Below are 13,753 nucleotides of genomic sequence, written 5' to 3'. Positions count from 1 at the left end.
CTTGGGTTTATGGCACTCACTACAAATATCCCAAGCTTACAGTACATTAAAAGGGAGGCATAATGAGGCGTATTGTGCATCACATTTCAGTGTATTACAGTAGCCCTGGAGTAAATACTGTTTGTACTTATTTGTACTATTTTCACTTCTGTATTTTGTAATGCAATCGTGATCCAGCTCCCCCACTACACTAGTTCCATAAGTGGTTATGATCATAGATAATTAAATAGTTATCATTTGAAATAATGTTACTAATGTTTAAGAAACTCACTGGACGGGTTAGAGAAAATAAAATTGCATAAAAATGGGTATTATTTGTTTGGGAAAAGGAAAGGGAAAAAGGAATTCAGTTCAGTCAAAGCTTCTGTGATGTTGTTGGTGAAATGTTTATTGTGCTGTCTTAAAGAAAGATACAACGGGATTTTGGGCGGATTACTGCCACCGTTATAAGGGTTTATTTTATTTTTTTTCAGTTGTTTGACCTTTGTAAAACTAACTCCAAACCCCTTTTGTTAGACAGTGACCAAGAAATTTTACTTTTAGCATTTTGAAAAGTAAACCTTATATACGTTTATAGAATTTCAAGGTGATAGACCTACTGTGGGGAATCCTCGGTTTCAAGATGGTAAGATGTAAAATATTGTGGTTATTACGTGGAGGAACTTTTTCACTTTTAATTGGTCAGTACTTTAGTTTAGGCGTTTGCAGACACCCCCCCCCCCCCCCCCCCCCCTCTCTCTCTCCTCATTACGTTTCTCGCTCTCGCTCTCTTTTATTTGCGTGGGACTCCCCCCCTCCTTCTTCTCGCTTCTGCGCCTCAAAAGTGCCATCCACGGTGCAAAATCTGCTTTTCTCCGTTTTCCTTTCAAGATGGCATTCTTGAAATGCCTTTACTCTGTCAAAAACGAAGTGATCCTCTTCTTAACTCCGTTACTTCTTCTTCCACTGCCTTTGGTGATCGGAACACAGGTATGTAATTAATCTGCATTTGGCTTAAAACTAAACACAGTGATAAGAAAGGATGAAAGAATAAAGTAATTTTAATGAGAGAGATGTTACTTACTTGAAGAACTTGAATGAACTAAAATTAAGTGAGATTTTACCTTTCACGCATTTTAATTTGCACTAGGTCTTTTGCACCTGTTGATGCGCGGTCAAGTGCACAGCGCTTGGAGCGAGTGCATGAGAGCTGTCCAGTGTTGGCTGGTGTGTTCTCCGGTTCTGTTAATTTAACTTCTTTTTGGTAGCATAAAGCTTAAGCGTGGGACCACAGAGTAAAAAGGGCTCTTTACGCGTCGTGGGTCACAGAGACAAACAATCACAGGGTGCAAGCATGTTATCACTGGCACAGGTTTAAATGTGAAGCATTAAAAAAAGAAAAATCGGTTTTTCAAGCAGCTGATATTTAACCGGAATGAAACAATTCTAAATAAGGTATCATTGACAATCCAAGTTTTGTCTAGATCTCACTTATATTATCCCGACAGATGTAGAACCTGGCGATGAGACACTACAGATTATCTTATCTTCACCCTTTGAACTATCGTGTCCCATTAAAATTGCATCATAATTATTGATCTTAGCTGTTTATGAACTTAAGTCAGATTTTCATAGATAAGTTGCTGACACAGACTGAATGTAATGTCTTTGTTTTGTGCAGTTGTCTGTATGTTATAATTTTTTCTTATTGCAGGTGGCAGAATGCGCTTATGTGATAATCCTGATGGCAGTGTACTGGTGCACAGAGGTTCTACCTCTGGCTGTAACCGCTTTGCTTCCAGCTCTCCTTTTCCCTTTATTTGGCATCATGGAGTCCAAAGATGTAAGTAAGAAAATATGCCACAGTGTATAGGCTTATTTATGTGTGCATACATCTTATCCAGTGTGATCCCTTTGTCTCAGGTGTGTATGCAGTACCTAAAGGACACAAACATGTTGTTTGTTGGAGGACTCATGGTTGCTGTAGCCGTGGAGCACTGGAATCTGCACAAGCGCATAGCTTTGAGGGTGCTGCTCATTGTTGGTGTGCGTCCAGCACTGTGAGTGGTTAATTACCTTCAGACCTGTTATGACATCAAAAGCACAGATACGATGTAGATTAAAAAAATAATCCTTTCACTCCCATCATAAAACTTTAACATACTTCATGTTCTGTCCCAAGAGCACGAAGAGCACCTTTCTGATTTTTTTTCTTAATTTACTATTAATTTTACTTTATCTTCTTGGCAGACTGATGATGGGCTTCATGGGTGTAACAGCGTTCTTATCCATGTGGATCAGTAACACCGCTACCACAGCTATGATGGTGCCAATTGTCCAAGCAGTGCTGGAACAGCTAAACACCAGTGAGCCAGAAATGCCTCAAATCATCAGCTCGGATGAGCAGGTCCAAACATCAGAGACTGACAGTAAAGCTGATTCACAAACAGAGAAACAGAATGAGGGACAAGGTGAGCCCTTTGTAACTTTATGTTTGGCTAGGACACAAAATCAATAAAAATCAACAGCGTCAAAGACTTTTATTAAGCTGCTAGGAGCCCCTTTTTATTTCTTTCTCTTTGTTTAAAGGCCCAGTAGTAGTGACTTTCTTAGATGCCACGACTGAGGCCGTCAGGCATAAGGAGGCAGCAGAACGGCGGAGAATGTGTAAAGGCATGACCCTGTGTGTTTGTTATGCTGCCAGCATCGGAGGAACAGCCACACTGACAGGAACTGGTCCCAATCTGGTGCTCATGGGCCAGATGAACCAGTGAGTGTCCTCTTATCAGTTATTAGTATTGTGCCAATATTTCAAAACATGTGTATTAATACATTCCTCTCGTTTGTATTTTCTTTTGTATTAGATTGTTTCCAGAAAATGGGGACGTTATCAACTTTGCGTCCTGGTTTGGTTTTGCCTTCCCCAACATGATCATCATGCTCACACTGGCATGGCTTTGGCTGCAGTTTGTCTTCATGGGATTCAAGTGAGTTTGATAATGCTTAAAGCCTGATTATAAGTGACAGAGACTTGAATCACCATCAAGAAACTTTTTACCGCACTAAGACTGTGAGTGAGTGTAGAAGTGACACAAAGACTTTTCTTCCCATGTGATCCTCCAGCTTTAAGAAGACTTGGGGCTGTGGGGCTGTGAAGACAGAAAAGGAGATTGCTGCATATAATTTGATCCGTGAACAGCATCGCCTGCTGGGGCCGATGTCTTTTGGAGAGATAAGCGTCCTGTGTCTCTTCATTTTGCTCGTGTTGCTGTGGTTCACAAGGGATCCAGGCTTTGTCAGTGGCTGGGCAACAGATATCTTCAACTCCCAAGCAGAGTTTGTATACATATTTTTATGAAAAACATACAATTCAACACCTAAGTTTTATTCATTCATAAATTTACTTTATAAAACTTGGATATTATTTGATTTTTGCTTTCACTCAATCCTTCAGGTATGTATCAGATGCCACGGTGGCAGTCTTTGTCGCAGTCCTTCTCTTTGTTCTGCCCTCCAAACCTCCACGCTTGTGTTCTTTTAGGACTCATAGTTTTGACATAGGTGAGCCATCATTTCTGAAGAATGTTGTGTTTCCCATTCTAATAAGTTTGGGAAGAGTAGGCTATGCTGTAATTAAACTTTGATGATTCGTTTCTTTGATCTGTAGCATCTCATCAAACTGCTGGCCCAACACCTCGTCTCCTCAGCTGGAAAGCTGCCCAAAAGAAATTACCTTGGGGTATTGTGCTTCTTCTTGGAGGAGGGTTTGCTCTGGCTAAGGGCAGTGAAGTAAGTTACAAAGGCAGTTGTTAGATGCAATTTTGAACTTCACAATAGCCATTCAGTGTCTTGAGATTCTGATTCTACTAGTTTATTTTAGAGGCATGAGGATTCATAGAGATGTTTATCAAATCGACAAGCTATTTAATCTGTTTTTAATGGTATCAGCATCATGCTTTTTTTCCTTTAATCTCCTAATGCAGTTTTAAAATTTTATGCAAATCAAATGATTAGTAAATCTCTGGATTCAGATGTTTTTGGTGTTCTGCAAATATGGTTGCATTGTAGCGGATGCAATATATTGTGACCAAACCTGAATCGCAGTCTCCTCAAAGTAAAAGTGCAATTTGTTTTGTTGTGTCTTTAGGTGTCTGGACTATCAAAGTGGATGGGAGATCAAATGGCTCCTCTGCAAAGCATCCCTCCCTGGGCAATTGCCATTGTCTTATGCCTGCTGATTGCCACATTCACAGAATGCACCAGTAATGTAGCCACTGCAACGCTCTTCCTACCCGTCTTAGCTTCGATGGTAAGCAAGTGAAGCAGTATAGAGCAAGTGAAATATAGGTGGTGTGGGAGAGGACAGAAAATACTGTTTGGGTGCAATAGCTCAGTTAGGTTAAGTGCTTCCTAGCGTAAATTCTTTCCCCCAGCTGGAGTTCACCATTGAAACTACTCCCAGTGAGAGCTGGTCCATTTTCCCACGTTTTGGTTTGGTTACCCATCTTGTTGGTCATTCAGGCTGAATATGTTTGGCCCCCTTCTGTGGGCCTCTTCTCCCATTAATAACCTGCCAAACACCAATTCAGTCCAGTGCCTTGTAACAGTGCCCTCCCCGCTGCTTCTTCTTCTGAAGAATAGCATTTCTGTGCCCACTAGCTGAGCACTGGAGAGAATGCCAAAACGAGGTCTGAAACGCAAGTAGTGGTTTTCACATTTATTGATATCTTGAGGGAAAAGCCAAGTAGATGCACAAGGATGATCAACCCTTCTGTGTTTAGCCCTTGAAAATACAAACAGAAAGTGAAGAAAGGGAGAATAGGTACTTTAGTCAGATTCACACAAACAGCTAAAGGCATGGTGAGAACACTTTGTTGCAACGGTGGCTTGTGTCATGTCACTTTGTGTGTCATCCTGTCAAGAGACTCTTTAGCATTTGATTTAGGCAGAAACCCTGTGACAAGACAAAATACTGTCATCCTGGTGACCTGATATACAGCTGAAGTTTAACGAAGACTAAATATAAAGTTTAGGTCTTTTCACCCTTTGGTTATTTTGAGAACCAGAAATTACTGTGCACTTGTAAGCTAGTGTGCTGCAGGATATGTAATTCAGAAGCAAATTCCACTGAGTAATGTCTTTTGCAACTTTAAAGTCTGCCATTATCTCCACATATGTAGTACGTTTCTATTTTAAATATCATGACTCAGCACAGGGCCAGCAGGAATTACATCTTAATTACACACACCTAATGAGAGTTTTCCCTGCACACAGAATTGCATACATTTCATTCTGAGTTATGAGCTGGTGATTAAGGTTGCAGAAAAATAGCCAGAAAGAGTAGTGGAGGATGTTGTGATCAAGGCTGTATTCATCCGTGAGTCAGACTGCTGATACCTTGTGTGTGATTATTACAGTCTCAGTCCATTGGAATCAACCCGCTGTACGTCATGGTTCCTTGTACCCTAAGTGCCTCATTTGCCTTCATGCTGCCTGTCGCAACTCCTCCCAATGCCATCGTCTTCTCTTATGGATACCTTAAGGTTGCTGACATGGTAAGTACGACATTGGTTTTGGTATGCTTATTGTGTAAATTACATGTTGCAGTGCTGTGACTCTAGGACCAATGTTGAACTGCTTGGTCTGCAGAATTTACATTCATAAAAACGCGGTTGGGACCAGAATCTCTTAAGTGACAGTCACATTTTGACGATAGCTGATATTAAGGGTATTCTTTAGTTGTGTTCCGGCTGCAGAAGTGAAGCAATATGTTTCCCAGTGTTTTACAATAGTAAATGTTACCACTGGAAAGTTGTAGCACATGATGAGTCACTCTAAGTAGCCAGTGTAATCTGCAATCGATTTAAAATATCGTTTTCTGTCACATCCTTGTATGGTTATAAGGCATTTTTGATGAGTCAGATTAAGCACATTTTCTGTGCAAGCTGATACAATTTCAAATCAAATTAGTTTGGTATGTAGAATTTGTGTCTCAAGGTCCCCTGCCATCGACTTTCCAGGAATGTTAAACAAGTTTAACACCTTCCAATCAAATTATTGATGTGGATTTGTTACATAAATTATTCTACTACATAAGTGGTAGAATACAAAAAGAGTGGGCACATCCAAAACACTTCCATGGGTTAAAACATAAACTTAAGAAAATCTGAGAGATAACATTACAGTACATTTAAATAAATATTCCAATCTACATACTGTGGGACTTCATGACTTTAGGGATAATGATCTTCTCATGCAACTTTCAGCAACAAATACAGATGTTAACATTAAACTAAATCTTGAAATGACTGCATTCTTTTCTTCTCCACCAGGCCAGAACAGGATTCGTCATGAACATCATTGGCATTCTTTGTATTACACTGGCCATTAACAGCTGGGGTAAAGCAATGTTTCACCTAGATTCTGTCCCTGCCTGGGCCAATGCCACTGGGGTATGAGACTGGCTCTGCAGTGAGAGAGGATCCATGCACAAGCCTATCCACAGGTGCCAGACTAAGACCTGTGGTCACAGGGATGGTATTGGACCACGCAGTGAGATGTATGTGTCCAATTGGAGTTAGGACACAAGTCTCATGAGGCTCATTTTGATTGACACTTGAATGGTGATCTATAAAAGTGGTGATCTATAAAATTAGGGAGAAAAATGGTGAACTTTATATATACATACATAATGATGTTAAACTTCAAAGAAGTTTAGATCTCTTCTATAGACCAATTACACTATTTGAATCGCTTATAATACACATTTCTGTTATTCAGTACAATGGAATAACTGAAACAATATATTGGGACTATAGTGTCTGTAAATTTACTCTCCTTTATATCCTTAAGTGAACCAAATGACATCTTATTTTCTTTTTAATCAAAGAAAATTAGAGGAAAAGGAGCTGTTCATATAGTCAAAGTTATTTAACATGTACCCATGTGTTTACAGCAATAAGCCATATTGTATATCTTGATGATGCAACTTCTTTTTTATTTAATTTTCCTTCTATGCCACTTCTGCTTTACTTTACAATAGTTCAGAGAAAGATATTTTCACTTTCACATTTGTCGGACAGCTCCAGTAACTGGTTACCTTTCAGATTTTACACTTAAAGAAATCTTTGGTTTTGTAAAATATTATACATTGATACCTTGATAATGAATATAAAGTTTAATACTATTAGTCCCGCATTGAAGTGATAGAAAAAAACATTACTTGTCAATACATTAGCAATAATTATCCGTTAACTTTCATATAATAAGACACTGACAAGAGCAATTCAGCTGCTTAATTATTACTTTTACTACTGATACATTTTTGGCTCAAAATATGTATTTCCATAAATAAAATACTCTATTTTCGGACATTTAAGGAGCGGATTATAAGGCGCAATATCAATAAACGGGTCTATTTTCATACATAAGGTGGACAGGATTATAAGGCGCATTAAACAAAACATGACTGATAGCCTTGAGTTTGAAATCCGCTTTGTAAGCATGTCTCTTAAAAGGTGCCATTTTTGGGAAGCAATATTATTTGGAAGCACAGTACGTATCACTCCGCCAGGCTCCTGACTACGGTAGCCGTAATGCTCAGACAATCCATCAAGTAGTGCGGTCAAGTCGTACTAAAATATTTTGACAGATTTTTGAGTGCCGTGTACCACATAAAATCAGTTTCAGGTCAGTAAGCACAACCAGAATTAATACTTAAGCCACACCGATTATAAGGGACATTGTCGATTTTTGAGAAAATTAAAGGATTTTGAGTGCGCCTTATAGTCTGAAAAGTATGGTTTTAAATATTGAATGCTTTTTTGGTTGTAATTTGGGCAGCTTAAAAATATATAAACTGCAATATTTTCTGAATCACTCCTGTGCCACACAGAAGACTTTGCAAGTGAACATTTCTTAAGAGATTTGAGGCAACAAAAGCTAATGGCTAGGTTGGTGAACTTGGTATTTATCAGTTCAGAGCTAATACTGTATGTGCTGAATCAGACTTTCAAACTGGCTATGAATAAAGGATAAACTTTTTATCCTATCAAAGCAAAAGCTGTATGTAACGTGTACAAAAAGGATGACTTATTGTACTGTAAACACATTTGAAATGTTTGAGTCAGTACAGTTTGTCTCACAGCAATATTAATTGTAAATGAATTGCAATGAAGTGATATTTAGTGATAACTGCATATAGTCTACTATTCTCTTCAGTTTCAAGACTTTTGCACATGTCAATTTATATAAAAATAAATAAATAATACAAACACATCCGTTGACGTTTGTTTTCTGTTCAAGGACTTCACATTAGATGTTCAATAACAATTAAAAAAGACAAAATACATCCAAAGTACAGCTGTTTTCCACACACAGCATTTTTTTAATTGAATGGATTTAATCGAATGAGGCGGGGAATTCAGTGATGTTTGTGTGAGAGAGACTTGTCAAGATGATACACTAGATTTAAAATGATTTCAAATGTGAGAAACTCAATTTGGCTGTTATTAACTGTAATGCTTTCTATTATTTTAAAAAGTGAGGATGGTTTATTATAACAAAAGCTCAGTCTGAGCTGTCATCTCTCACCATCATCCAAAACAAAATTATCAGATTTTCATCACCACGCAACTCTTTCTCAACAGCATATGACTATTATCCATCTTTTAAAGGACAAGTATGTTTCGCTGCCTCTTACTTATTGGCCTCTTGTCTTATGTATAAAGCTGACATGATCCTTTAAACACAGCATGGAAAGCCATAATGAGCCTGGACTTAAAGGCCACACCTAATGGCAAGAGGCCTATGACATTGTAATCTGAGATTAAGGTTCAAGGCAGGGATATCGTTAATCATTGTTGTGCATCATCAGCATTATGAGCTTAAAGAAGCTCATAAGAAGCTCTTACGTCTCCATTTAAAGATCTGCCAGAGAACTTTAATATCACCTCGTAAGTGTCGATCATTATGTTGGGTTTCTGTTTTAAAAACATGACGAAAGTTAATCATAAGACTCTGCATACAGGGAAGTAAACGTCAACAAACCCTGTTGTTGGTATGGTGTGACAGTAGAAAACATGGCCAAAAGGTAGCAGGAAGAAAAAAAAATCAAAGGATCACATCAAAGTTCTGACCCCATTCTTTTGGGACAATTAAAATGTTAGATGGTTTTTGGTTAACAAGCGGTTGGGTGCATAGAGCAGTGTAGATCACTATGATCTCGTGTCCCACTGGGAAGGAAAACTTATGTAATTACAGTGTCTTTCTCTCCTTTTGCTCCCTCTGAGCTACCCACTCATTATCCAATTGCAACACATCGTCTTGTGTCGTGGACTATATTATTGGCTATATATACATGTAAGGCCTCGGCAGGAAATTAAACCTGCGAACTGTTCGCTTTGCTAAGATTTTGTCCAACTGCACAGGCAAGGACTCCGGTGAAGCTAAACGCGCATTTCTATGAACCCATTATAAACTAGGCTTTCTAGTTGCAGAGTAAGCAAACTGTGAGCTTAATGAATGACTTCCACAAAAATATAAAGTAATTAGGGAGTTAGGAGTATGTAGAAGAGGTCCAAAAAGGAAACTTTGTATTTCATCCACTTGCATTTGGGAGTATTTTGTTGATGAGAAGGCTTTTGAAAACCACATTGCCCTTTCACCTCTTCTGTATCAGTTACATATGAGCACAATATGCTGCCTGTCCGATACAATCAATCCTCCCTTGAACATAAAGACTTGTGTGTAGAAATGGTTTCAGTTAGCAATTGGAGTATCCAATTAAGCTTCGGACATGAGTGAGGCCAAAAGTAAAAAAGATCCAGAAGAGGACAGAGAGCTTTTTCATTGCTTACTTTAGGCCAAAGTACATCCATTGTATAATGGGGATGGGTGGGATTTGGTGTAAATGATTACACTTTTATGAACTCTAAGTCAGCAACAGTCAGCAATAAAGACAAATGTTTTTATTTTAAGGTACTAAGACAAACACTGAATGCAAACGAAGAGCAATGAGGAACAAAGTACTATCGACTGTGCAGGATTAAAACCTGGAGCTGATTTACAACCACGATTCCCAAATCAGTTTTGCCCAGTCTCTTTTCACAGTACTCTCTTTAGCTGTATGTGACTATTAGGATGTTGTAAAATGTAAATAGAAACAGAATACAATAATTTACAAATATAAACCAATGATTTACTCGCAGCAGAATATAGAAAATATATTAAAAAAAATGTTGTTCTCTTATGAGAAAAATACTGGATGATTTTTAATTTGATGGCAGCAAAAAGGATTTACATCATCAAGACTCTTCTGCTGTTAAGCTATGCTGTTGTAATAGATGCAGTACTGTATACAGTTTAGGCTTAGGCTCCCTGAAAAACATGATCTGGATGGGAGTTTAGATTACTCTAGAGCCTGTAAATGCCTTTCAGGATTCAGAATCAGAATCAGAAAGACTTTATTTGTCCCCAAAGGGCAATTAACATACAACAGAGCAGCATGTCGTTGAACATAAGGACAGGGCATAAACAGGCAACAAGAGTGAGATAATAAATATACAGTATATACACACTGATGGTGACTTTCTAGATGTGCAAGCTGCCAACTCTAAAGGCGATAATGCACCCTCATGCCATCAGAGATGCATGCTTTTGAACTGAACGTTGATAACAACATGGATGGTCCCTCTCCTCTTAAATCCAAAGAATGCAGGGTTTCACATTTTAAATTTTGGTTCATCCGATGACAGAACAGTTTTCCACTGTGCTTTAGTTCATTTGGCCAAGACAAGACAAATGCATTTCTACATCATGGCGGCTTCTTTGCATACTAGAGTTTTATTCTCAATTTCTGGATGGCACACTGAACTGTGTTCACAGACAGTGATTTCTGGAAGCATTCCTGAACTCATGCAGTGATTTCCATTAATGAATCATGGTTGCTTCTAATGTGATTGTCATTTTTTAACTTGTTCCTTGCACACAGATTTCACACAGAACGCAGTGTGAGGCAAGGCAGGATAGGACACAAAATCTAGGACTCAAAGACAAAAACTAAACTTAAAGGTAGCTAACGGCTGATTACAAAACACACTAACTAAAACTGGGAAGGCTCTAGAAATCTAAACTAACTGACAGAACACACAGGAGGAGACACAGGCGATATATATATAACAGAGGGAATCAGGGCAGAGAGGAAACAGCAGGGAAACACGGCTGGACATAATCTAACTGACAAGACAGGGGAAGCAATATCGAACAACATACACATAGGACAAGAGACTGTCAGAATAAATCAGAAAACATGAGAAACACACTGAGATGTAGAATGACTAAATACAGGGAACAGAGGAATGAGACAGAGATAAGAGCAGGAAGGACAAGGCTGAAAGAGCGAGGGATGGAGAGGGCAAAAGGGAGAGAGAAACCACACAGAGACATGACTGGAGAAACAGGCAACTAAACATGGAGACAAGACGGACTTCACAGGGAAGCACGAAGCACAAAAACTGAAAACACGGTCAAAACTCAGAACCATGACACCTGATGGCATTTATAAACTATTTAATTGAAAAGTTATTCTCCAGGGCTTTCTCTTTTTAGTAGCACTTACTTTTCAGCTTATTGTTGGTCTATCCCAAGTTTTTTGGAGATGGGTTATTGCTATTTTTTTCATGAAATATTAAATATGCCTCAGTCTAAACCTGTTATTAAGTACACTTCATAATACCAATTTAACTACAATTTTTAAGTCCTCAGAACAATTTCTGTTCGCTAGTACACAATTTCCACAAACTATCCTTGTGGTGGTCTAGTCTCTCTTGGTGTCTTTTGAGAACTATCACACAATTGGATGGGTTTGAGAATCTAATGTGATGCAGGATCACGTAGCATTATGCAGCAAAAGTAGGGAAAATTTCCATGAGAAGAAAAATCACGGTGGAGAAAATCTGCTGGAAGCCATCTGGAAATTATATCTCTTGCAGTAGCCTCTCCCATAGCCACTGACTTCAGTGGTTATAACACTTGGCCTAGCAATTTTGTGGTGACACTACTAGTCTTTTTCTTGGTGAAGTGCGTGAAACCAGTTCAATGTTAGACACCTCATTTGTGGAAAAGAAGTCAAAATGTTACAAGAAAGGTCTCACTCAAATTAAATCTATAGATGGACAGTGGAAAATGCTTTTACAGATTCAGGCTATTCAAAATAGCCTCCAAGAGACCAGAAACCTGTTTCGCTTACTCTGTTTATTGGTTTAGAAAGTGGTAAAGAGAGCAAAGGCTGAGAAAGTTTTAATTTTACTGAACTTGGGTATGAATTTATTTGGAGAATACAAGCACACAAGTAAGTAGCTATAGAGCCACACCCAAATATTCATTTGAGTAATCTGGATAATCAATTACTGTCTGTCTGGTTTACTATCTAACTTTTACTTTTGCCAAAATTTAAAATATTCATTATTTTGTTTATAATGCGTTAAAGTTCTTCATTAACAATCTCAGAGTCATAGTATGTCAAAAATATTGCTAACATTATGCAGAAAAAGGATCGAATCTGGGTCACCTTTAGCCCAGTACACTTGGGAATGTTAATCTGGGCGTGCATGTCAAAATATTTAAAGGTGATGAGCTTGTTAGTGTTAAGGGCACTGTCATTCGTAAGGACTATACTGTAATGAGACTGATGTTTACAGTGTTGTCTTTTTTTAGAGTACCTCCATGTTTTCTGGTGTCTTGGTGTCTACTGTACCTTCTGACGGATGAATTCGAGGTACCGCTCGACAAAAATTAAACCATGTGCTCAAAACAGGCTGACAGATGACTCATTTGGGCTATATGACCACAGTTCATGTGTTCTTTGCACCGCTTCGCTCACAAAAAGGGCATTTTTAGGTGTAATAAGAGGTTGTGGCACTGCAACCCTACTATTGTGTCCCTTTCTCTGAAGTTCTCAGTTGACTGCTTTCATGAAATTAAAAGGCCAATTGAATCCAAGATTGAGATTTACAGTAAGCTGATTCAAAGTTGCCCGACTGTTTTTTCTCTGCATGTCAAAGCACAGACATTTTGATGACCAAAGAGCACTCACATCTGTCGCAAAGTTCCCTTAACCAATGATATCTTTCCTTCAGACCCACAGACCCAGATCACTAATACTGAGCTATTTCAGTGCAAAAAACATGTTGTTGGCAGTTTTAATCTTGGACGCTATTGCAAAAGAGAACTTTGTGATTGTTTTTGTGCTTTTGTGGCCAGAATATAGCCCTGCATTTGTCATAGTGATCAAACCTGCGTGAGATGGATTAGATCTCATTGTACCCAGCGTCTCCTTTTAGAATTTGAAAAACCACATAATTATATTTAATACACCAGTATTTTACCTTTATCTTCCTCAGGACAATACAAAATATGGTTATGGACCGGATTCTTTCCAAGATGCCTTTAAACAACTACAAATTTCTGGCTACAAGGTGATGTAATTTAACGCACGAACACACACAAAAATACATTTTTCACAAAATGAATTCACAAAACCTTGATCAAACGTTATTATTTATCCAACGAAGAAGCAAAATATATTTTTTTTATCACTTTTACTCTGATATTGGTGTCATAAGTAGGTCTAATTGCAATTTATAAATCCTGGTAAATTCAATAAATAAAAAGTCTTGATATGATTTAAGCTTTAGTCGTTATTCAAAGAGGCTTACAAAGCTAAATATAATGTATCCAATATCTACATTTTAACATACTATGTAAGTATGAGAAC

General features: G+C 38.2%; 1 protein-coding gene across 3 annotated transcripts; it reads left to right on the top strand.

Annotated features, from left to right (window-relative positions):
* The first annotated feature begins 792 nt into the window (after positions 1-792).
* Positions 793-13,573, top strand: slc13a5b (solute carrier family 13 member 5b). Of its 3 annotated transcripts, none has more exons than XM_084950473.1 (12): positions 793-969; positions 1,694-1,822; positions 1,903-2,039; positions 2,230-2,450; positions 2,569-2,749; positions 2,844-2,966; positions 3,103-3,315; positions 3,434-3,540; positions 3,647-3,768; positions 4,127-4,288; positions 5,397-5,534; positions 6,312-8,256. In XM_084950473.1, exons 1-12 carry the CDS (start codon positions 871-873, stop codon positions 6,435-6,437), a joined length of 1,758 nt encoding a protein of 585 aa, XP_084806599.1. In that variant the 5' UTR covers positions 793-870; the 3' UTR covers positions 6,438-8,256. The 3 variants fall into 3 exon arrangements, with proteins under 3 accessions (XP_084806599.1, XP_084806601.1, XP_084806600.1); XM_084950474.1 differs by lacking the exon at positions 793-969 and adding an exon at positions 1,000-1,206; XM_084950475.1 differs by lacking the exons at positions 5,397-5,534; positions 6,312-8,256 and adding an exon at positions 13,380-13,573.
* The last annotated feature ends 180 nt before the right edge of the window (positions 13,574-13,753 follow it).

Source organism: Perissodus microlepis, chromosome 14, assembly GCF_051167445.1.
Source record: "Perissodus microlepis isolate ML-2025 ecotype Zambia chromosome 14, ASM5116744v1, whole genome shotgun sequence".
NCBI lineage: Eukaryota > Metazoa > Chordata > Actinopteri > Cichliformes > Cichlidae > Perissodus > Perissodus microlepis.
The sequence above is the reverse complement of the archived record's forward strand: the minus strand, read 5'-3'. Positions and strand labels throughout refer to the sequence as shown.